Genomic DNA, 26339 nt, shown 5'->3' with positions numbered 1-26339 from the left:
ACCCTACTGTGAAGTATAGTGGCAGCTGCATCATGCTGTGGGGATGCTTCACTGCAGCAGGCCCTGGAAGGCTTATGAAGGCAGAGGGTAAAATTAATGCAGCAAAATACAGGGAAATCCTGGAGGAAAACCTGATGCAGTCTGCAAGAGAACTGTGACTTGGGAGAAGATTTGTTTTCCGGTAAGACATTGACCCCAAGCAAAAAGCTACACAGGAATGGTTTAAAAACAAAAGAGTTAACGTCCTGGAGTGGTCAAGTCCAGACCTCAATCCAATTGAGAATTTGTGGCTGGACTTGAAAAGGGCTGTTTGCTCACAATCCCCATGCAATCTGACAGAGCTTAAGCAGTTTTGTTAAGAAGAATGGGGGAAAATTGCAGTGCCCAGATTTGCAAAGCTGATAAAGACCTATCCACACAGACTCAAGGCTGTAAAGGTGCATCTACTAAACACTGACTTGAAGGGTTGAATACTTATGCACTCAATTATTTTGTATTTAATAATTGTGATGAATTTAGACCAATTTGTAGAAATTTGTTTCCATTTCAACACAGTCTTTCTTGTTGATTTGTGTCAAAATAGCCAAATTAAGTCCACAGTTATTCAATGTTATAGGACAATAAAACATGAAAACGTGCAGGGGTGTGGGGGTGAATACTTTCTATAGGCACCGTATATGTATAAAATATATACATAGCTATAAAATTATGATAGAGTGAATGCAGACAGTTTTTTTCCCCCCAGGTTGAGGAATCCAGAATGAGGGCACAGGTTTAAGGTGAGAGGGAAGAGATTTAGTAGGAATAAAGGGTAGCTTCTTCACCCAGAGTGTAGTCAGTATATGGAATAAGATGCCAGAGGAAGTGGTTGAGGCAGGTACATGAACATTTAGAGGATATTTGGACAGGTACGGAGATGGAAAAGTTTTGGTGACTATATGGGCCATATGGGACTAACTTCAATGGGAATCTTGGTCAGCATGGACCAGTTGGGCTGAAGGGCCTGTTTCTATGCTTTATGACTCAATGACTTTAACTTACTGTATGTTCAGAGTGAGAGGAGAAGGGCTGGGGTATGCTGGTGTAACCCTTAGACTCTGAAAGGAAAGAAAGTAGGTTTCATTTGAGTTGTTTTCTCATTGGTTAAGTAAAGTTCTGGTTAGATGATATTTACTAGGAAATGAATTCCTTAATGGGCTGTGTTTCAAAAGGTGGAGAAGGTGAAGACCATGCCCACAGAAGCACGCAAAGCAAAAGCAGCACTTGTCAGTGCTAGTCGCCTCCTCACACAGGAAGACTTCAAGAAAATCCGACTGGCCCAGATAGCTAAAGAGGTTGACCCTGCCCCTGGCAAAAGTCAGAAGAGGAAGATTGAGGACAGCAGTGATGACGAAAGCAAGTATGTACATTTTAAATTCATAATAATTAGTATGCTTGAGTTTCTTGGTGTAAACAACATTAGTAAAAGCTCCCTGTTCAGATAAAGCTAAAGCTTGTTTCTTATAATTTCAGTTGCACCTTAAACTCTGCTACAGAATAACTGTAAGAACATAAACGAAGCAGGGTAGAACATGGCTTCGTGACTACTGACCTAATCAAATGGTAGAGGTCTGTTTCTCTGCTGCAAGACTGTTTTCATAGAAACATAGAAAATAGGTGCAGGAGTAGGCCATTCAGCCCTTCGAGCCTGCACCGCCATTTATTATGATCATGGCTGATCATCCAACTCAGAACCCCGCCCCAGCCTTCCCTCCATACCCCCTGATCCCCGTAGCCACAAGGGCCATATCTAACTCCCTCTCTGATCTTCATTACCCCGTACCCCTGTTATCCAAAAATATGCTGATCTTAGCCTTTGAATATAATCAGTGCCAGACAGCTCTCTGGGATTAAGAGTTCTCAAGATTTATAATCTACACCTGAAGAACTTTGTCCTCATTTCAACCTGTCCTGAGGTCATTTCTCCAGCTGTCACCCATCAGCCTCTACAGAATTATCCATGTCACAGTTGGATCACTTCTCCCTTCTTAACTAACATTTACACATTCCTCATTTTAAAAAAGTGCATTCTTTTCCTCTAATTCCTCATAACCCGCCATTTCCCCACTGTGAAAATTCCCTTCCCTTCCTGCAAAATAAACAAAACAGCAGATGCTGGAATCTGAAATAAAACAGATATCTGTTTTTGTTTTTAATCTCTTTATCTGCTCACAACCCCCTTTCCCTATCACCAGCAGCAGCAGACCTGCATTTTTATATCCTGTTTTTTCATTTGAAATTGTAGGTGCTAGTTGAGTAGCTGAGGGTAAAACTGACGCCTGTGGCATCCTAGTAACAAAATCCAGATAGACCCGTCTCCTTTTCCACCTTCCATCCTTCCCCAGCCCTGTGATGGTAAACCCTGGTGCCAGGAGGCACAGGCCTTTGTGACCTCTTGGACTGTGGAGACCATGTAATCAGCTTCCCGTGTGTCCCCTGCAGCTGATATGCAACTTTATTCTTTCTCCATGCCTCATTGATCTCCTGGACCTGGTAAATGATCAGATTGCTCATCTTGCATCCTAGTACATAATGTGTGTTGGGCAAGGTCAAAAGGTAGGCTTCTGCATTATCTTGGGGCTTTTGACCTATCTGAACAAAGCTGGGTGGCAGTGTGAAATGTGAGGAGGATGTTATGAGAATGCAGGGTGACTTAGACAGGCTGAGTGAGTGGGTGGATGCATGGCAGATGCAGTTTAATGTGGATAAATGTGAGGTTATCCACTCTGGTGGTAAGAACAGGAAGGCAGATTATTATCTAAAATGGAGTCAAGTTGGGAAAAGGGGAAGTACAACGAGATCTAGGTGTTCTTGTACATCAGTCACTGAAAGCAAGCATGCAAGTACAGCAGGCAGGAAGAAAACTAATGGCGTGCTGGCCTTCATAACAAGGGGAATTAAGTATAAGAGCAAAGAGGTCCTTCTGCAGCTGTACAGGGCCCTGGCGAGACCACACCTGGAGTATTGTGTGCAGTTTTGGTCTCCAAATTTGAGGAAGGACATTCTTGCTATTGAGGGAGTGCAGCATAGGTTCACAAGGTTAATACCCGGGATAGCGGGACTGTCATATGTTGAAAGATTGGAGTGACTGGGCTTGTATACACTGGAATTTGGAAGGATAATAGGGGATCTGATGAAAACATATAAGATTATTAAGGGAATGGACACACTGGAGGCAGGAAGCATGTTCCCGCTGATAGGTGAGTCCAGAACCAGAGGCCACAGTTTAAGAATAAGGGGTAGGCCATTTAGAACGGAGTTGAGGAAAAACTTTTTCACCCAGAGAGTGGTGGATGTATGGAATGCTCTGCCCCAGAAGGCAGTGGAGGCCAAGTCTCTGGATGCTTTCAAGAAAGAGATGGATAGAGCTCTTAAAGATAGTGGAATCAGAGGTTATGGGGAGAAGGCAGAAACTGGATACTGATTGTGGATGATCAGTGAATGGCAGTGCTGGCTCGAAGGGCCGAATGGCCTACTCCTGCACCTATTGTCTATTGTCTATTGTCCTTTTATCTGTGATCTACCCAAATCCACGATGCTGCTTCAATGGAAGGCTGTGACTGCCTAAACCAAGCTGCACCATTAACTCCTCATCTTTTCCCAACTGAGGTGCCAGTGCAACAACTTTACTGAAAGTGCCTCCACTTTAAAGAACTGAGCTCCAAGGTCCAACTTGTTCATCTCTACCAAATTATACCATTCACAGCCACAATGTATCACAAGCCCTACCATATGTTGTTTTAAATTTCAGTTGAACAGGAAGATAACACTGCTACAATGGTGAGCATGTGTATCCTAATGGTTTATTGTTTAGTACTTACTTTGCCTGTAAGCAAAGGAGATGTGTGTGCTCTGTAAAAGATTTAATAAATGCATTTTTTTTTTGTTGCAACATTAAATCAAAGTGAACCAGAAGTGCATTCATCGAACTTGTTTCTAATTTTGACAATCTGGTGGTGAGTCAGTTATGTGTGGTCTGTTCTGCTACCAGCATCAAACACAACAGTATCCATCTCCAAGCCTTTGGTTTTTAATATGCAATTGTAAAATTGTTTAATTTTCAGAGGAGAGCTGCTTTCACTGCGAGATATAGAACGGCTGCATAAAAAGCCTAAATCAGATAAAGAAACTCGACTAGCAACAGCTATGGTAAGTATTGCTGAATATTCTTAATCATAGCTTCATGCTATTTGGTATTTTGAGGTCTTGCAAAGAGCTTCCTGCTACACGAATCACATTCTTGTTTACTTCCTGGGCTGTTTCCGATATTTATACTTCTGCTCAGTGTGCCCAAAGCACTCTCAGTAAAATTTAGCTGTTTTTTTTTATAAGTCTACATAAAACTGATCTTTAATTACTTATCTGTATTCTTTTAAGACACAAGTTTTTGACAGTTCTGTTTCCTTAAGTAGTTGTATTAAAAAACAATTGTGCAGAATAGCTTTGCAGTCATGAAAATGGTGGATTAAGAAAAGTGTAGTTGCATCAAACAAAAATTATACTGTAACCAATCCTTTGTAATGATTTTTTCTGGCTTGATGTGGAGAATATGAAAAGCTGTTTTGTCAGAATCTCAAATTGGCAGAAGCTGAAGGCTGCAGATTTCATGGTTCATGGCCATGAAGTGACAGATGATGTTGGCCTAGAAAAGCAACTACCCACTAAGGTTCAGGAGGCTGTGGGATTCAAGCTTTCTCAATTCCGATTTCAGTTTGAATTTGCCATTTTCTACAAGGGATCTCTAGCATCCAGCTAAAAGCCAGGCAACAGGCAGGCTGCTCAGTCGATCAAATTCAAAAATATCTCTGGTAGAAATACAAAAAGTAAAAATAAGCAAATTTAAATTGTACTTATTTACGAAAATAATTCAGCTAAGCAGATGAGATTAAGACTTTAAAAATGTTACTTTTACTTAACTTGCAAATTAGTTTTCAGTGTCAGGGAGACTAATAACCAATAGTTATCCATTATTACAGCACTACAGCACATTTAATCTTGATGGATGAGCTTTTTTCTAAGGGTCCTACAAAAAAATAACCGGGAACATTAGTTCATGACAATCAGTGATTAGTGTTTTGAATGCTTTTGAACCAAAGTATACTATGGAGTATAGTAAAGCTGGTTCAATCTGATCTTTTTTGGCCCAAGTAAACCATACATCTAAAGAGATGACCACATGTTGAATTATTGAGATTCTGTTGTTTAGCTTTTGTTACTTCTGTGATTCCTGATTACACTCCGTTGTGTTCACATCTCAGTTTTATACCCTCTTATATAAACTTTGCCCTTTCCCTTTCTAATTTATTCTGTTCTTCTCTCCGGGTCGATATTGATTACAGTTTAATTGGTGATGAAAGCTCACTGGTACTTTTTAAAATTGGGCATCCTCGTGCAGAATTGCTTCAACATCGGTTTGCAATCTTTTTTGAAGGCAATATTTTGAGCAATCCTTGTATTTTGAAGAAGAAAACTTCCATTTAAAAAAAATGACTGCTACTTTATGCTTGTTATGCTTTGGTCAGCAATTATTACAATCTGTCACTGCCTATCTTCATCATAATTCTTTCTAACCTGTATCAAGTTGCCCATTTCCAGGAATGTAGAAGTTTCAGCACAGTTGGAGGCTTTTTGCTGCTGTTTTGGTCCAGTTTAAAAGGCCTAAAACTTTAACACCACCCTCATCCCCTCATCATCTCTGACGCAACCCATCTTGCCATTAGAAAAAGGCAGATGGCCAATTTGTTTCTCTGCTTCCTCAGCTGCTTTATCTAACCACAGCAAATGCAAATGTCCATCTTGGTGAATAATTGATTTAAATAGTTATGAAAATATTCATTGTTTTGGACAATGTGGCTCTAGTAATGTTCTAATTTCTTTTTAATGAGAAGACCTTGGGGTTGTGCTTTATAAATATTATATATTCAGTTTTACAGTTTACTGACAATAGACAGAACACTCTAACAGCAACAGCTAATGGCAACAGTCTCTGTTGTCCTGATTATATATTGGCCAGTAAATGCTAGTAACTTATTAAAATGTGCTGCAGCAAACTCATGGTGCCCATTCTGAGAATATGTGCAATCAATGTTCAGGAGAAGTTCAAAGCAAATTTTATTATCAAAGTACATATACCACCCTGAGATTCATTTTCTTGTGGCCATACTCAGCAGATCTATAGAATTGTAACTATAACAGGATCAACGAAAGATCAACCAGAGTGCAGAAGACAAGAAACTGTGCAAATACAAATATAAGTAAGGAGAATATGAAATAATGAAATACAGTGTGTAAAGTGAGATAATTGGTTGTAGGAACATTTCAATGATGGGGCATGCCCTTTTTATTCAACAGCCTAATGGTTGAGGGGTAGCCAGTGATTACATTACCAGATTTTGATCCATAACTTTGGCAGAAATGTTATCGCTACAGCTTCAGTGATGTGAGGTGAATGACCTTTATATCCTTGGTTGTTGTTTTGTTCTTCGTCTAATTCACTTTCTTTGGTTTAAAACTATCCTCCAGGCTGGAAAATCTGAAAGAAATCAGTTTGTGAGAAAGAAAACCAAGTTGAATCCATTTGCGAGCACAACTAACCAAGACAAGAAAAAGAAAAAGAATTTTATGATGATGAGATACAGCCGCAATGTCAGATCAAAAGGCAAACGTTCCTTCAGGGAAAAACAGGTAATTTGCTGTTCTTTTGTTATGTAAAAATTTGCTGTGGAAACACATAGCAAGGGAGGAAACGTTTTTCTAAGGGAAAAGGTGGAGAAAATACGATGCTTCTACACAAAGGGAGGATTGCTCAGAAACTGATTAAATAGTGCATGCATAACTCTTTCACTCATGTAAATGCAGTGTAGAAAAACCCAGTACTATTACCTGTTTGCTAAACATGAAGCGAGGTTTATTTGTCGGGATAATATCAGGATTGAATGCTTTAAGGATAGGTACGGAGTAATGATGTAGTTTTATCATATTTAGGATACTGACTGAGAATAATGACACTTGAGAGAAAATGAAATGGGCAGCAATATTGATAAACAATATTTAAAATAGTGCATAAAAGAACCCAGGAAATAACAAATTAAACACTAATGAGGCAGCATAAATAACTGAAAGGTTGAGGGTAAGTAATAAAAGCAAAGTACATTGACACAGGACACAGGAATGCAAGAGAGAATTAAAAGACTGAAATGCAAAATATTAAACGATAGGAAGATCTCAACTGTAGAAAGGTTATGTTGAAATCTTGCTTGGATACGGTGGCAGTTTGATTTGCAATTCTGATAATATTGCGAAAAGTTGTATAGAAAAAATGCAAAATGGATTTGCAAGAGTCTACAAGAATTCTGCTATCCCATTCAAATATTGGGAAATAGAAGTGAATAGGTTGACTCTTTCTCTTGCAAAGTGGGGGGATGATACATTACCAAACGACAGGTCTTTGTCCGGTTGTGGTTACCAGTGATTCACCTCATACCCACTCTGTGGCACTCTGGCTTCATAATTTCACCAGACACTGGGGAGCCATTATTTTCAGCTCACGGTATCCTGACCTTGTTCACTACATGCTTCTCATAAATTTTAAGTGATAATCCTAAATTAATTTTATGGATGTCAATGAATGGTGGATGTGAAGGTGAGAAAAGCTGCTGTTTGGTCAGACTGAGAAGATGATTTTACATTCACTGTTAAAGATTACAAGCTGTTGTGCTTTTCAGCACCTTAGCTACAAAGTGTTACTTGCCCAGTAGAAATCAGACAACTTGAAATTTAACCACAGCAAGTTTTCATCTGAATATTGTCCTGGATCAGCTTATTCACTCCAGTGCACAATGCTGAAAAGCAGAGTATTTGTTACACAGCAAAAGACTGGGTCATGCTGATATACAAAGGGACCTAGATGTCCTTGCATACAGATACCCAAAGCTAAGATGCAATAACTGTTAAGAGTGCAAAAGTAATGTTAGCCCTTTATTACAAGAGCATTAGATTACCAGGGTGAAGAATTGCACAGGACCTTGGCAAGAATGCATCTGAGAATTGTCAATTTGTCTAATAAAAAGTGCACTTGCTATTATTCAGAGTAAAGCAAAGATTCAATAGATGGGTTCTGGGGGTGACTGGTCCGCCATATGAGGACTGATTTAGTAGATTGGAAGACTGTAGCTGCTAGAAATTTGAATTAAAAACCAGAAAATGGTAGAGTATTCAGCACATCAGATAACATCTGCGGAAACAAGGAAAAGACGTAACATTTCAAGTTGATGACTATTCACCAATTGGTTATTGAGCAATATTTTCTATGTTTCTTTAGAACTATGAAAGAAGAAAGTTAAAGGAACCCTTAGGGTCAAGTGATCATAATATGGTAGAATTCACCCTGCAATTTGAGAAGGAAAAGCTTAAAGTCAGATGTATCAGCATTACAGTGGAGTGAAGGGAATTACAGAGGCATGATTTGGTCTATGAGATTAATGGATTTGCTGATGATACAAAGATAGGTTGAGGAGTGGGTAGTGTTGAGGAAACAGAGCCTGCAAAGAGACTTAGATAGTTTAGGGGAATAGGCAAAGAAGTGGCAAATGAAAATGAAAATACAACATTGGAAAGTGTATGGTCATGCATTTTGGTGGATGAAATAAACAGGCTAGACTATTACTTAGGTGGAGAGAGAATTCAAAATACAGAGATGTAAAGGGACTTGGGAGTCCTTGTGTAGGATACCCTAAAGGTTAACCTCCAGGATGAGTTAGTTGTGAAGTAGGCGAATGCAATGTTGGCATTTATTTTTAGAGGTATAGAATATAAGAACAGAGATGTATTGTTGAGACTCTATAAGTGTGATGTTGAGATCACACTTGGAGTGTTGTGTGCAGTTTTGGGCTTCTTCTTTTAGAAAGAAAGTACTGACATTGGAGAGGGTTCAGAGAATGTTCACAAGAATGATTCCAGGAATGAAAGAATCACCGTATGAGGAACATCTGCCAGCTCTTGGGCTGTATTCCTTGGAGTTCTGGAGAATGAGGGGGGATCTCATAGAAACATTCTGAATATTAAAAGGCCTGAACAGATTAGATATGGCAACTTTATTTCCCATGGTAGGGGAGTCTAGGACAAGAGGGTACAACTTCTGGATTGAAGGATGTCCATTTAGAACAGAGATGTAGAGAAATTACTTTAGTCAGAGGATGGTAAATCTGTGGAATTTATTGCCACGAGTGGCTATGGAGGCCAAATCATTGGGTGCATTTAAGGCAGAGATAGATAGGTTCTTGATGAGCCAGGGCATCAAAGGGTATGGGGAGGAGGTAAGGGAGTTGGATGACTGGAAGAATTAGATCAGCTATGATTGAATGGTGGAGCAGACTCGATGGGCCAAATGGCCTACTTCTGCTCCTATATCTTATGGTCTTATGAGAGAAGAGCTGGTCAAAATTGATTGGAAAGATCATCAGCAGGGATGACCGCAGAGCAGAATGGCTGGAATTTCTAGAAGCAATTCGGAAGGCACAGAATAGATATGTCTCAAAGAGGAAGAAGTATTCTAAAAGCAAGATGACACAACTGTGACTAGCAACAGAAGTCAATGCCAACATAAAAACCAAAGAAAAGGCTTATAATAGAGCAAAAATTTGTGGGAAGTTAGAGGATTGGGAAACTTTTGAAAACTAGGAGTGTCATTAAGGGACATGAAAGTAAGCTAGCCAATAATATTAAAGAGGATACCAAAAGTTCCTTCAGATACATAAAGTGTAAAAGAGAGGTAAGAGTGTATATCAGATCACTGGTAAATGATGCAGGGGAGGTAGTTAAGGGGTCAAGGAAATGGTGGACAGACTGAATAAGTATTTTGCATTAGTCTTCACTGTGGAAAATACAAGCAATATGCCAGAAGTTTGAGAGTGTCGGCACAGAGAAGTGTGTGAAGTTGCCATTACTAGGGAGAAGGCTCTTGTGAAACTGAAAGGTCTGAAGGTAGATAAGGCACCTCGACCAGATGATATACACCCCAGTGTTATGAAAGAGGTGGCTAAAGAGATTGTGGAGGCATTAGTAATGATCTTTCAAGAATCAATTGATTCTGGCATGGTTCCAGAGGAATGGAAAATTAGAAATGTTGTTCCACTCTTCAAGAAGGGAGAGAGACAGAAGAAAGGAAGATATAAGCCAGTTAAGTCTGACTTCAGTGGTTGGGAAAATGTTGAAGTCAATTGTTAAGGATGTGGTTTCAGGGCACTTAAAGGCACATGCTAAAATAGGCCATAGTTCGCAAGGTTTCCATAATGGATATCTTGCCTGACAAATCTGTTGCAATTCTTTGAAGAAATAACAAGCAGAATAGATGAAGGAGAATTGGCAAATGTTGTGTACTTGGATTTTCAGAAGGACTTTGACAAGGTGCCACACAAAAGGCTGCTTAACAAGGTAGGAGCCCATGGTGTTACAGGAAAGATACTAGCATGGATAAAGCAGTGACTGGCAGGAGGCAAAGAGTGGAAATAAAGGGAACCGTTTCTGGTTGGCTGCCAGTGAATAGTGGAGTTCCACAAGGATCTGTGTTGGGACCAATCCTTTTTATGTTATATGTCAATGACTTGGATGACAGAATTGATGGCTTTGTGGCTAAGTTTGCAGATGATATGAAGATGAGTGGAGGGGCAGCTAGTTTTCGGGAAGTAGAGAATTCACAGAAGGAATTACACAGATCAGGAGAATGGGCAAAGAAGTCCCAGATGGAATACAGTGTCGGGAAGTGTATGGTCATGCACTTTGGTATAAGAAATAAAAGGGTAGATAGACTATTTTCTAAATGGAGAGAAAATACAAAAACCTGAGATGCAAAGGGACTTGGTAGTCTTCCACAGATGTTGCCTGGCCTGCTGAGTTCCTCCAACATTTTGTGTGTATTGCTGGGAGTCCTTATGTAAGATTCCCTAAAGGTTAATTTGCAGATTGAATTGATGGTGAGGAAGGTAAGTGTGATGTTAGCATTCATTTCAAGAGGATGAGAGTACAAAAGCAAGGATGTGATGTTCCAACTTTATGTACCACCGGTGAGACCTCACACAGTTTTGGGCCCCTTATCTAAGAAAGGATGTACTGACATTGGAGAGGGTTCAAAGGAGGTTCCCCAAAATGATTCTGGGATCAAAAGGCTTGTCATACGAGGAGTGGTTTGATGGCCTTGGGCCTGTACTCACTGGAATTCTGAAGAACTTGTGACTTCATTGAAATCTTGAAAGACCTCAGAAGAGTGGATACAAAGAGGATGTTTCATACAATAGCGGAGTCTAAGACCAGAAGACACAACCTCAGAATAGAACGGAGATGAGTGGGAATGTTTTTTAGCCAGACAATGGTGAATCTGTGGAATTTGTTGTCACAGGCAGCTGCGGAAGCCAAATCATTGATTACATTGAAGACAGAGGTTGATGGATTCTTGATTAGTCAGGGCATGAGGGGATGCAGGGAAAAGGCAGGGGATTGGGGCTGATGGGTAAGTGGATCAGCTGTGATGAAATGGCACAGCAGACTTGATGGGCCAAATGGCCTAATTCTGCTCCTACATCTTATGGTTTTATGTTGAATTTAGTAGTACTAAAAAATGGTAAACTGCAAGGATAATGTAAAGAACACACAATTTAAAAAATCAAGAAATGCTTCATGTTGTAACTGGATCACCTACAGCACAGTGGGGTTTTGGGGGGGGGGGGGGTGAAAATGTGGGCCATATCCCAAGTCAACAAATTGCAAGCACGTACTTGCTGTGTGAGAAGATTATACAATTTGTCCTAGAAGAATTTATCACCAGCTCAATTTTAGTCAGCAGCTGGAACTTGAAAACTAATCCAGTAGCATCTTGTACAATTATGTTGGAAGGTGATTATCAGCCATTAATGACTTGGATAGTTTTGTGGAATTGTTGGGATCTATCATTGCATTTCTTATCAAAATATGATATTATCAATATTGTAGGGCAGCTGAAAATCCAAGGGAAGGATATACAGCTTACATCCAGTACTTGTGAAATCAAGACTGTGTGTGTCATGAGGAGATGATGGAAATCTCTTTGCAATCTATAATGATGTGATTTGATAGAAAGGACATACTATTTGGTTGTAAAATCAGAGCTTTGTATGCTTCTGCATTAATAATTATGAATAATGCATTTCCAATTTTATATGAATGTAAGGAAAATGCTTTTCCTAGGACAGCAACCTCCAGTTGGTGTTATTTTTACCATCAAATTATTTGATTGATTTATTTATTGAGATGCATTATTGAGAATAGGCCCTTCTAGCCCTTCAAACCACGTTACCCAGCAACCTCCGATTTAATCCTAGCCTAATCACGGGACAATTTACAATGACCAATTCACCTGTCAACCAGTTTGTCTTTGGACTGTGGGAGAAACCTAGCACACAAAGGAAATTAGTGACGTAATTAAACTTTTCAGAATCATTGCTAAGGACAAGGACAAAAAAGTGCATTCATAAATGTAATTTTAGATTTTAAAATGTGACATCTTATTACTTTCAAAAACTAGGAAGATTCATTGCTACTGCAGACTCAACTTCTGTTTCTTTCGACAGATTGCTTTGCGAGATGCTCTCTTGAAGAGAAAGAAACAGATTAAATAAGGAATTAATAATGACAAAACACAATAGAAAACAAATATTGTAACCATGAAGATACGTGACTCCTGCATTACAGAGGGTTTGCATTCCCAGGAAGTGGCCCGAAATTTGAAGCTAGATCACGTGCATATGCGTCAAGAAACAGGAGTTGGGAAAAATTGTTTATTTGTATATTTTTCACAAATTCTGTAAGAGTTCTCTAAATTCTGTATAAGTAAATTTTTGTTATTCAAGTGGCTATAACGTGGGGATTGTTTGTATTCTTGTTAATAATTTATACAGTAATTGATGTATAAGTAGAAAAAGGCCAAATCACTACTCATTGTACTTATTTTCTGTACCTCCATTTCCAAATGAAATGAAACTTAAGGACAGCTTGCTTACAGACAGAAGTGCATTGGAGTTTAGGGTTTGGAGCTCAGACTTCTGGATGAAGTCTGCCTTCGCCTCAGTGTTCCAATGAAACACATATTTGGAGCAATCCATCTAGTTTCCAGCCAGTATTTGGATAGAGCTCTTTGTCATTAATTGTTTTATTGATCATTATTTATTGTTTTATTTGGAGATACAGCGCAGAATAGGCTCTTCCAGTCCTACGAGCTTCGCTGCCCAGCAGCCTACCTATTTTAACCCTAACCTAATCACGGGATGATTTACAATGACCAGTTAACCCACTTGTATGTCTTTGGGTTGTGGGAGGAAACCAGAGCATCTGGAGGAAAACCTGTGTGTCACACAGGAAGGAACATATGAACTTGCTTATAGAGGACACCGGAACTAGTCTCTGACCTTGGCTGCTCGAGCTGCAATAGCATCATGCTAGTTGCTACACTATAGTGGTGCCCCACTGATGTAGCTTGATGCTGCTGTGAGATTACAAACTAGTCATGGAACAGTTCAGCACATAAATAGGCTTTCCTGCCGAGCAGTATTAATCTGTATTAATACTATATTTCAGCACTTATCCCACCACCTAAGTGATTCAAGTGGTCATCTGGACACCACTCTGCAGCTCTGCTTCGACAGCTGTCAGGCAGTGTATTCCAGCTACTCTGGGTGTGAAAGAGCTACTCAAACCCCCATGAAACCTCTTGCCCCTGACCTTAAATCTATGCCCTCCACTTTTATCTATACCGAAGGAACAAATGTTTCCTTTTATCTACCCTGTCCATAATGCTCATAATTTTATATACCTCAATCATATCCTCTTTTAACCTCCTCCATTCTTGGGGAAACACATCTAGCCTCTCAGCCTCTCAGCATTACTAAAATGTATCATCTTATTGAATCTCTGCTACCCTCTGAGCTGAGGTCCAACCTATGTTTTGTAAAGTTGGAGTACAAATTCCATGCATTTGAAAGGGTAAAATTAGGGAACACAAACCAATCTCATAGAGGGATGAAAAGTTGGGGTGGGGGGGGGGGGGGCAATTTCAAGTTCCTGTCAATATCTGAGGACCTAACCTGGACACAACATATTGATGCAGCTATAAAGAAGGCAAGATAGCGTCTATATTTCATTAGGGAGTTTGAAGAGATCTGGTTTGACAACTAGAACACTTACAAACTTATACAAATGTACCGTGGAGAGCATTCTGACTGGCTGCACCACTGTTTGGTATGGGGGGGATTTTGCACAAGATCGAAGTAAGTTGCAGAAACATGTAAAATTAGTCAGCTCTGTTATACCTCTGTAGTATCTAAGACATCTTCAAGTAAGGTGGTGTCCATCATTAAGGATCCCCACCACCCCGGACATGCCCTCTTCTCATTGTTACTGTCAGGAAGGAGGAACAGAAGCCTGAAGGCACACACTCCACGATTCAGGGGTAGCTTCTTTGCCTCGATTTCTAAATAAACATTGAACCCATAAATGCTACCTCACTACTTTTTTATTTGTTTTTTTTTGCACTACTTATTTTAACTATTCTATACATATATACTTACTATAATTTGTTTTTTCCTCTATATTTATCATTTATTTCATTGTACTATTGCTATAAAATTAACAAATTTCAAGACCTATGCCAGTGATACTAAATCTGATTCTGAAGGCCAGTGTCCCGTACATAAGCCATCTTATCTCTCTGTTGAACTACTTTTAAGGAATAGTGAACTTTCAGACCAAGGTCTGTCTTCTTGAAAACCCACTGGAACCCTACCATTCATGGTGTGTGTCCTAACCTCATTAGTAGTCCTAAAATGCATCACCTCACAATAATCAGTGTTAAACTCCATCCATTATTTCTTGGCCTGTTTTACCGACATATGGACATCTCTCTGCAACCTAAGACCGCGCTCCATTCTGTCAACAAAATCTAGCAATCCTTGTCAACTGCAAAATCTGATCACATTTTGCACATCCAGCTCATTCACATGTATTACAAACAACAAGGGTCCTGGCATCAATTCAGGTAAAATGCTAGCAGTCACAGACATCCGAATCCAAAAAAAAAACTTTCTACCATCACGCTGCTCCTATTGCCAAGTTAAATTTGAATCTAATCTTCTGATTTGCCCCGTGTGCCATGCGTCCTATCCTTTTTAGCAGCTAGTCTGTCATTTGGAACCTTGTCAGAAACTTTTCTAAAATCCACGAGTTGAAAGAACTTACCCCTCACACTAACATACCTCTAAGAAAGTTAATGGAGATGATTTGGGGACAGGTTGCATGACAGCAGAGGAAGTACTGGATGTCTTTTCAGTGTGTGAAGGTAGATAAATCCCCAGGATATGATCAGACGTATCCATGAACACTGGGAAGTCAAAGAAGAAATTACAGGAGGCCTGGCTGAAATATTTGAACCATTATTAGTAAAGGGTGAAGTAAGGAATGACCAGAGGTCAGCTAATGCTGTGCCTTTATTAAAGAATGGCTGCAAAGAATAATCTGGGATCTATAGTAAGCCCAAGGTCTGTGGTAGGTAGGTTACTAGAGGGGATTCAGAGGATAAGATCTACAAGCATTTGGAAAGATTAGTTGATGAGTGATAGAACAGTTTTGTGCATGGTGATCACGTCTCAAAAAATTTAATTTAGTATCTTGAAGAATAACCCAAAGAAGTTGATGAGGGCAGGACGACAGATGTGGTCTGTATGAACTTCAGTAAGGACTTTGATAAGGTTCTGCTATAGAAAGTTAGATTGCATGGGATCCACAGAGAGTTAGATAATTGGATACACAATTGGCTTGTTGGTAGGAAGCAAAGGGTGATAATGGAGGGGGGTTTTTCCAGACTGGAGATCTGTGATTAATGGTGATCCTCAGGGGTCATTGCTAGGCTCGTTATTTGTCATCCATATGATTTAGATGATGATGTACAATATATAATTAGACTGTCAATGATGCTAAAATAGACAATGTTGTTGACAGTGAAAATGGTTATCAGGATTTACAGAAGGATCTTAATCAACAGGGCTAGTAGGCAGAGGAAAGACAAATGAAGTTTAAATTGGATAAGTGTTACATTTCGGGAAGCTAAATTAAGGCAGGACATTCACAGTCAATGTTAGGTCTTTGAGGAGTGCTGTAGAACAGAGGAGTCTCAGAGTACATGTACAGGATTCCCTGAAAGTGTATCACATTTAGACAGCACGGTGAAGAAGTATTTTTGCATGCTTCATCAGTCAGGGCACTTAGTAAAGAAGATGGAATGTTAATGTTGCAGTTGTACAAGATATTTGCTGCATTTGGAATATCGTGTTCAGTTTTCACAAGTAGGTTACCAGGACTCGGGGCTGCGATATGGATAAGGTTTGAACAGGTTGGAATTGTTTTCACTGGAGTGAAGGAGAATGAGGAGTGATCTTATAGAGGTGGATAAAGTCATGGGGGCATGGCTAGGGTGAATGTCCCTGTTTGGTGAATCAAGGGCATTGTTTGGTGTGAGAGGAGAGATTTATTAGAAACCTGAGGGGCAACTTTTCATCCAGAAGTTGGTCAGTTTAGGGAATGAGCTGCCAAAAGAAGTGGTTGAGGCAGGTATATGAATAACATTTAAAAGGCAGTTGGACAGGAAATGTACATGGTTAGGCAAGGTTTAGAGGAACATGGCTCAAAAGTGGGTAAGTGGGAGTAGCTCCGATGGGAATCTTGGTTAGCATAGCCCAGCCGGGCCGAAGAACTTCTTTCCATGATCTATGACTACCTGCCACCCATTGCTTGAACTGACAATATGTTATATTTCTTATGCCTTCAACAACAACCCGATGAGCAAAAAAGCTGTCTTTGGTTTGCTCTTTTAAAATTTGGCAAGGTACTGAGGGACATAGAAACATAGAAAACCTACATGGTACAGACCCTTCGGCCCACAATGCTGTGCCAAACATGTCCTTACCTTAGAAAATTACCTAGGGTTACCCATAGCCCTCTACTTTTCTGAATTCCATATACCTGTCCAGGGGTCTCTTAAAAGACCCTTCCAAATCCGCCTCCACCACCGTCGCCGGCAGCCCATTCCACACACTCACCACTCTCTGCGTAAAAAACTAACCCCTGACATCTCCTCTGTACCTACTTCCAAGCACCTTAAAACTACCTCTCATGCTAGCCATTTCAGCCCTGGGAAAAAGCCTCTGACTATGCACACAATCAATGCCTCTCATCATTTTACACACCTCTATCAGGTCACCTCTCATCCTCCGTTGCTCCAAGGAGAAAAAGTCGAGTTCACTCAACCTATTCTCATAAGGCATGCTCCCCAATCCAAGCAATGTCCTTGTAAATCTCCTCTGCACCCTTTCTATGGTTTCCACATCCTTCCCATAATGAGGCAACCAGAAATGAGCACAGTACTCCAAGTGGGGTCTGACCAGGTACCTTTTTGCTGTAGTATTACCTCTCAGCTTCTAAACTCAATCCCACGATTGATGAAGGCCAATGAACCGTATGCTTTCTTAACCACAGAGTCAACTCACGCAGCAGCTTTGAGTGTACTGTGGACTCAGACCCCAAGATCCCTCTGATCCTCCACACTGCCAAGAGTCTTACCATTAATACTATATTCTGTCATCTTATTTGACCTACCAAATTGAACCACCTCAGTCACACTTATCTGGGTTGAACTCCATCTGCCAATTCTCAGCCCAGTTTTGCATCTTATCAATGTCCCGCTGTAACCTCTGACAGCCCTCCACACTATCCACAACACCTCCAACCTTTCTGTCATCAGCAAATTTACTAACCCATCCTTCCACTTCCTCATCCAGGTCATTTATAAAAATCACAGAGTAGGTGTCACAGAACAGATCCCTAAGGCACACCGTTGGTGTCCGACCTCCATGCAGAATATGACCCATCTACAACCTCTCTTTGCTTCTGTGGGCAAGCCGGTTCTGGATCCACAAAGCAATGTCCCCTTGGATCCCACACCTCCTTACTTTCTCAATAAGCCTTGCATGGGGTAACTTGTCAAAAGACCTAGATTTTAGGAATTGTTACTTGAATGTGCAAGACATTATTAAATTGTATAGAATACTTGAACATCTGAGGTCTTAATGAGTAAATTCACTATGTGAGTTACCTAATCTTGTGACTAGAATTTCCCACAGCAGTCCCTAAACTGCACTAAATTAGCTGATAGCATTTGAGGTCAATTTGAGCCTTGGTGTAGGTGAACAATGTAAACTATCAAAAGGTAACAGATAGACTGGTGAGAAGAAGTGACGTTTGTTGAAGTTTCTCAAGGGTTACTGAGTTCCATGAGGGTACCATGAGATAAAGGAACAGAAGTGGGTCTTCTGGCCCATCGATCTTCTCTGCAAACAAACAAATACAGTAAGTATAATTATGTACGATATAACTTATATGTATTTGAATGCATTATAATATGCTTCCTATTGGGGTGGCTTCTCTTTGACAAAGAATAATATTGGCATTCTCTGCTGTCATCTCTTTACTACAGAATGTAATATACATTCCCAGCAGCTCTGTCCAGCCTACCATACCACAGTCTTTACTTCAGAAGTTTCAAATAGCCCTGAGGGATTTCTTGAGAAACACAGCTGTGTTTCTTTTTAAAACCCCTGGAGATATCTTTTTCCATTGTAAACATGTCCAGAGTTAATACATGTACTAAAGCTTCTACTTTTGATATGGAGTTCTGATGCAAGATTTAACTTCCCTTCCAAATGACCTTCTCTCTCCTCCCTTTAACAGATGAGAATTCAAGCTTCCCTATATTCAAATTTACTGATTTAAAACACACTGGCATAAATCCCATTCCCAACACAGTTCATGGATTTAAATGTTCCTGTGCTCTTCATAGTCAGATAATGTGTGGGATCAAAGGATTAAGGACAGGCTACTGTCAAGTCGTGAAGTTTATTGTCATTTAACTACATACATATATAACGTATACAGTATAACCATATGGAAACGAGACAATGTTTCTTCAAACCAGGAGGTAAAGTACATAACACATGAAACCCCTTTGACTGGGTGTCTCTGGATATGTGGCTCGTTAGCCTTGCGCTGATAGCCACTGGATTCCATGGCAAGAACCCACCTTTCTCCAGCTTCATATGTCTAGGGAGTGTATGACTTTGGTCCCGCCAGATCCGTTGGATTGGCATGTCTTGCCCACCCAAACCCCGGTTTGTGTGAATACTGTGTGATTTACTGCCTCTGCAATAGCCTGTCAGCATTCAGTAACAGATCGCACACTGCATACAATTTTAAAGAGGTATACTTACGAATATTACCTTATCCAAAGAGTTAGTAAAGAAAAGAAAAACAAAAAGAGCCAATTATAATTAGACAGTTAAATATGCACAGGTTGGAGCTCAAATCTTCCAAAAGCCTTATTCACCGGTCCTTGGTAGACCTCTGCACCTCGCCTCCATCGACTCGCGTTTTCCCACTGGATCAAATTCTGTGACTATTTTCATCTAGCATCTTCTCCCTTCCTTCACCCCGAACAAAAACAGACCCACACCGTATCACCCACAAAGCTGGCTCCGCCAGCCTTCTCTAGAACCTTCTTCCTGTTCCACTCTCCTGATTGGATGGCCCACATTCCTAAGCATCCCTTATCTCTAACAATAACCAAAACACTGCTTGTACAGAAAGACCATTACATGAGAGAGCCTACAACATTAATGGTAAAACCTATCACAATGAGATTTAATATCACTGGCATATGTCTTGATATTTGTTGTTTGGCAGCACGTTTCAATACATAATAATAAAAACTATAAAAATTAAATTAAATTAGTGCGGGGGGGGGTGGATTAAAAGTATTGAGGTAGTGTCCATGGGTTCAAAGTCCATTCAGTAATCTGATTTTGGAGGGGAAGAAGATGTTCCTGAGTCATTGAGGGTGTGTCATCAGGCTCTTGTACCTCCTCCCCAATGGTAGCAATGAGAAGAGGGCATGTCCTGGATGATAGGGATCCTTAATGATGGATACTGCCTTTTTGAAGTATTGAGGCATTGCCTTTTGAAGGTGTCCTGGATGCTGGCTAGTGCCCAAGATAGAGCTGGCTGAGTTTCCAAGTTTCTGCAGCTATTTCCGATCCAGACCAGTGGTCCCTCTATACCAGGTGGGTATCCATCGATACCCACAAATATCAATCTATGCCCGGATACATCAACGTCTATTGAGGAAAAGCACTAGTTGGTGAAACATCAGCACATTGAACATTGATACTACGTCAGCATGTGACATTCAGACAAAACGATGTGAAGCTGGTTACTACCTGTGGACTGCCAGAATCAATATTCAGGGTTGTATGTACACAATAGTATGCTACAGATTGTTTATCAAATAATTTTATGCTTTCAGAAAGTAATGGATATCACATAGAATCATTTAACAAGATTTATTGCCTCAATCACAACCGAGATGAGGGAGGGATGAGCACATGAGCGGGTGTTGTAGAGAGTAGTCTGTCATCACCCTGCACACTTAGATTTGTGATTTTGATTTGATCCATTGGTAGTATGTTTACAATCATGTTTGTGGCTGCTAATTGAGTCACTGGAGTAGGAGGATATGGCGGTGTTGTGCAAGCACTCATAGACACCAGGTGAGCCAAAGGTTTGATTTCTGTGTAGCCAATCGAACTGTTGGTACCTCCAGTCGAACTTTGTCTTTTTGTGTGTTTTCCCCCTAGCCGTCAGTCTGTGGTTTTGTATTGCCATGTGCTCTTGTTTGTTTTCATGCCCCATGTGCTCCTGTCCCCACTCCTGCTCTACTCCAGCCCCTGTATTACTGAGTACCCCGCTTCTCACCTGTTTCTCATTATTACCTGTTTTGCTGCCACTTCCGTCTCATTGTGCTCCACCTACCATTTGCCTCTCTGCTGTATTTCAGTCCTGTGTTTTCACCTGTTTGTTGCCAGATTGTGCCAGTGAGTTTTCCTGAGCCTTTCCAGCATTTGTATCTGAACTCTGTCCAAATATCGACTCTGCCTGTTTCCCCGATTCTGGTTTTTGGATTTCTCTGGAATTTTTGATCTCCGCCTGAACTTTGACACTGACTTTGTTGCCCCTCTGGATTTGCTACTCAGTAATTATCTGTGTGCACAGTACTTGGTCTGCGATTGGGTCCCTGCTCCAGTGCCCTGACATGAACATAGAGAGGAAATGTAGAGTGATGCTCTAGTTGGCCATATAGCTTTTGCTCCTCTTTGCACCAGACATTGACGTAGGCTTAGAATCCCAGGCTGACTTGTGAGATGGAGGAGCAGTGTCCCTGTCACTGCTGAAAGTCAGGCCCTCCTTGAAGATGTCTGGCAGCAGTCCAAGTAAGCTTCCAGGTTATGGCACATTCTGGTACTTCTCAACTCCATGATCACAGGCAGTTGTGAGAAACCAGAGAGAATCCAGATCAACTTGTACCTCAGTTGGCATAATTGTGGTCTTAATACTCAAAGGATAGAATTGCATCCTATTGGAGCAGAACTGCTGGGAGCTGGTGTGGCTGTACTGTAGTTGATTACAGTACCTTGTGACATACATTGATTAGTTAGACAATCCACACCAGGGGCATGTGAAAAGAGCTACCTTTTTAATCAGGGCAGTGATTGAGATTTAGAAGGCAGAGTTTTGTGACAGTTTTTCTAATTGAGGAGCAACTAATCAGCAAGCAGAAGTGCATGAATAAAGCTATCTTTCAGTCAGGTGTGCATTCAAGATTTAAAAAGCAAAGCTTCGAGCCGGTTTTTTTTGAGATAGACAATCCACACCAAGGGAGCATGAAAAGAACTACTTTAATCAGGGTGGCGAATAAAATTTTGAAGGCAGAGTTTTGTAGCAGCTTTTCTGATTTGAAGAGTGACCAATCAGCAACAGGGATTCAATAGAAATTCAAGTGCAAACGGAGTGGCCGTTCTTGTGAGTGTGCCAGTCTTTAGGATGGCTTTGGCTCATCGGGCTTGGGTGAGGTAGATTCCCTTGTAAGTTACTCTCTCTGTTCTTATTTGTTCATTCCTCATCTATTGGTGCATAGTATAGTGAGAATGGTTCTAGGGGCAGTGTTTTGTACTGTGTATGGGATGTGGGAAGTCAGCAGAACCTTCAGTCGTCCAGATAAACACATCTGCACCAGTGCACCAAGATGCAGCTCCTGAGAGAACGTATTAGGGAACTGGAGCTGCAACTCAATAACCTTTAACTCATACAGGAGAATGTGGCTGTGATAGACTGGAGCTACAGGAAGGTAGTTACCCCTAGCTAGCAAGAGACAGGTAACTGGGTGACTGTCAGGAGAAGGAGGTGAGATGCACAGCCAGTGTAGGTGGCACGTTGCCTCCCTGGCACCAGGATCAGGGATGCCTCAGACAGTGTCCATGGTATTCTCAAGGGCAAAAGTGGGCAGCCTGAAAAGAGATTTTAGGGAGCTAGGTGGAAAGCTGAGAAACAGGACATCCAACTTAGAAATCTCCTGGTTGCTGCCTGTGCCACGTGCCAGTGAGGGTAAGATTAAGGTGATTTGGCAGGCGAATGCATGGCTTAGGAATTGGTGCAGGGGGAAGGGGTTCAGATTTATCGATTGTTGGGATCTCTTCTGGGGAAGGTATGACTTGTGCAAAAGGGTTGCACCTGAACCCAAGAGAGTCCTACATCCCTGTGGGCAGGCTGGCCGGAGTTGTTCGGGTGGGATTAAACTAATTTGGCAAGGGGACAGAAACCAGAGTGACAGTGCTGAAGATGAGGTAGTTGGTTTACAAACAGAGGCAATGTGCTGTGAGATTCCTAACGAGGAAAGGCTGATGACAGGGCAAGATTGCTGTCAACAGCATGAGATGCCATGTAAAAAATGGACAAAGTTGAAAAGGGTGAATATGGGACTAAAGATGTTATATTTGAATGCACAGAGTATACAGAATAATGTTCATGAACTTGTAGCATAGTTACAGATTGGCATATACATCACTGAAACATGGCTGAAAGAAGATTGTAGCTGGGAGCTTAATGTCCAAGGATACAGATTGGACAGGTAGGAAAGCAGAGGGGGTTGCATAGCTCTGCTGGTAAAAAAAAATTAAAATAAATTATTAGAAAGAGGTGACATAGGGTTAACTCATTGCGGATAGAGCTAAGGAACTGCAAGAGTAAAACTGATTGGAGAGCTTTAGGTAAAAGTACCCTTAGGGACAAGTGATCATAATATGATCAAATTCACCCTGAAATTTGAGGAGAAGCTAAAGTCAGATATATCAGTATTACAGTGGAGTAAAGGAAATTACAGAAACATGAGAGAGGAGTTGGCCAGAATTGATTGGAAAATAACACTGGCAGGGATGACAGCAGAGCAGCAAAGGCTGGAATTTCTGGAAGCAGTTCCTAAGACACGGGATATATACGTCCCAAAGAGGAAGAAGTATTCTAAAGGCAAGATGACACAACCATGGCTAACAAGGGAAATCAAAGCCAAAGAGAGTCCATCTAATAAAGCAAAAATTAGTGTGAAGTTAGAGGATTGGGAAGCTTTTAAATACTACAGAAGTCAACTAAAAAAGTGATAAAGATGGTAAAGATGGAATATGTAAGTAAGCTAGCCAATAACATCAAAGAGGATGCCAATATAGTGTAAAAGAGAGGCAAGAGTAGATATCAGACCACTGAAAAACAATGTTGGAGAGGCAGTAATGGGGGACAAGGAAATGGTGGACAGAATGAATAAGTATTTTGCATCTGTCTTCTCTGTGGAAGACACTAGCAGTACGGTGGAAATTCCAGATGTCAGGGGTCATGAAGTGTATGAAGTTACCATTACCAGGGAGAAGGTTCTTGGGAAATTGAGAGGTGTGAGGTCACCTGGACCAGATGGTGTACATCCCAGTGTTCTGAAAGAGGTGGCTGAAGAGACTCTGGAGGCATTAGTAATGAGTTTTCAAGAATCATTAGATTCTGGAATAGTCCCAGGAGACAGTATAATTGCAAATGTCAGTCCACTCTTCAAGATGTGAGAAAGGCAGAAGATAGGAAATTATAGTATCTTAGGCCAGTTAGTCTGACCACAGTGGTTGGGAAGATGTTGGAGTTGATTGTTAAGGATGAGACCTGGCTGCTAGGTGACTGATGGTGTTCCACAGGGGTCGGTGTTGGGACCGATTCTTTTTACGTTATATGTCAATGATTTGGATGATGAAACTGACGGGTTTGTTGCAAAGCTTACAGATGATACTACAATAGGTGGAGGGGCAGGTAAAGTTGAGGAAATAAAGAGGCTACAGAAGGAATTAGACAGATTAGGGGAATGGGCAAGGAAGTGGCAGATGGAATAGAGTGTCAGGAAGTGTATAGTCATGTACTTTGGTAGAAGAAATTAAAGGGTTGGCTACTTTCTAAATGGAGAGAAAATCCAAAAATCTGAGGCACAAAGCGTGTCCTTGTGCAGGATTCCCTAAAGGTTAATTTACAGGTTGAGTGGTGAGGAAGGTAAATGCAATGTTAGCATTCGTTTCAAGAGGACCTGAATATAAAAGCAAGGATATAATGTTGAAACTTTATAAGACACTGGGGGGGGGGGCCTCATTTGGAGTACTGTGTGCAGTTTTGAGCCCCTTATCTTAGAAAGGATGTGCTGACACTGGAGAGGTTTCAAAGGAGGTTCACGACAATGATTCCAGGATTAAACAGCTTGTCATATGAAGAGTGCTTGATGGCTCTGGGCCTGCATTTGCTGGAATTCAGAAGCATGAGGGGTGACCTAATTGAAACCTACTAAATGGTGAAAGACCTTGATGGAGTGGATGTGGAGAGTCTAAGACCAGAGGACACAGCCTCGAAATAGAGGGGCACCCTTTTATAACGGAGATAAGGAGGAATTTCTTTAACCAGAGAGTGGTGAATCTGTGGAATTTGATTGCCCGAAGTTGCTGTGGAAGCCAAGTCTTTATGTATATTTAAGGCAGAGTTTGATAGACTCTTGATTAGTCATGGCTTGATGGGATACAGGGGGAAGGCAGGAGATTGGGGCTGAGAGGGAAAATGGATCAGCCATGATGAAATGGTGGAACAGACACAATGGGTCAAATGGCCTAATTCTGCTCCTGTACCTTATGGTTTTATGTTCATCTTTGAATGCACAACACATTCAACCTGAAGTGGATGAGCTACAGCAGCAGAAGACCACAATTACACTCACTGGCCACTTTATTACATACAGTACTTACTTACTGCTGTTACGCTGCTGGCATTTAAGGCAACAATGAAGGTCCTCCATTTTGGTCTGCCCTTGACCATCTTATGTATTGTACCCCAGGTGTGGTTCAGGGTCCTCATTTTTGCCTCTGTGGTACAGTACCAAGTTGGTTTTGGTTTTCTGTGTTTCCTAAACCCTTCAGGGGTCCAGTGAAGTGCTGTCTTGATGATGGATTTGGGCTCTCTTCTGAATCCAACTCCAATGTTTCATCATGATGATTGTGGCTATGCCCCCTTGATGACACTGAAGCAATAGGGAGTGTTTGGAGATCTTTCTTGGCCGGAAAATATCAAAGATCTTCCCAAAGCACATGGTGTGAAATGATAGCATGGCAAGCTCACCCATACAGGAGTGTGTACAGAACACAGCTCTGGTACAACTTCACCTTGCTGTAGACATACATTAGGTACAGCAGCTACCTAATAAGTTGGCCATTGAGTGTATATGGACATTAACAAGGGCCCTCATGCCAGGCTAGTCTAGAAGGCGAGATCGCACTGGATCCATAAGTAGTCTGGATTTATAATTGGGTCAGTAGTAGGAAGCAGAGGGCGATTGTCCAGACTTGTTTCTCAGACTGGATGCCTGTGTTTAGCCGTGTGCCACAGGGGTCGGTGCTTGAACTCTTGTTGTTTGTAATTTATATAAACAATTTGGATGTAAATATACAAGGCATAGTTAGTAAATTGGTGGATGATACTGAAATAATTGGTGTGAATAGTGTAGAAGGTTATGAAAAATTACAGGGAGACCTTAATCAGCCAGGTATAAGGGCTGAAGACTGGCAAATGATTTTCAATCCAAGTAAGTGTGAGGTATTGAATTTTGGAAGATCAAACCAGGGTAGGATTTATCACTGGGGAATGATATGGAATAAAGTGTCCTTGGAATGCAAGTGTATATTTTGTTGCAAGTGGCATCACAGGTCAATAAGGTAGTGAAGAAAGCATTTGGCATGCTGGCCTTCACCTGTCCAAGCAATGAGTTTAGGAGTTGGGAAGTT

General features: G+C 40.9%; 1 protein-coding gene across 1 annotated transcript in view; it reads left to right on the top strand.

The window, feature by feature from the left end:
• sdad1 (SDA1 domain containing 1) overlaps positions 1-12916 on the top strand; it is a 71617-nt gene extending 58701 nt beyond the window's left edge. The window contains exons 19-22 of the mRNA XM_072253102.1: positions 1212-1399; positions 4104-4188; positions 6562-6723; positions 12639-12916. Coding sequence (XP_072109203.1) covers positions 1212-1399; positions 4104-4188; positions 6562-6723; positions 12639-12686 — 483 coding nt within the window. The 3' untranslated portion in view covers positions 12687-12916. The remainder of the gene's footprint in view (positions 1-1211; positions 1400-4103; positions 4189-6561; positions 6724-12638) is intronic.
• Positions 12917-26339: the final 13423 nt, after the last annotated feature.

Source organism: Mobula birostris, chromosome 3 (assembly GCF_030028105.1).
Source record: "Mobula birostris isolate sMobBir1 chromosome 3, sMobBir1.hap1, whole genome shotgun sequence".
Classification (NCBI taxonomy): Eukaryota; Metazoa; Chordata; class Chondrichthyes; order Myliobatiformes; family Myliobatidae; genus Mobula; species Mobula birostris.
The sequence above is the reverse complement of the archived record's forward strand: the minus strand, read 5'-3'. Positions and strand labels throughout refer to the sequence as shown.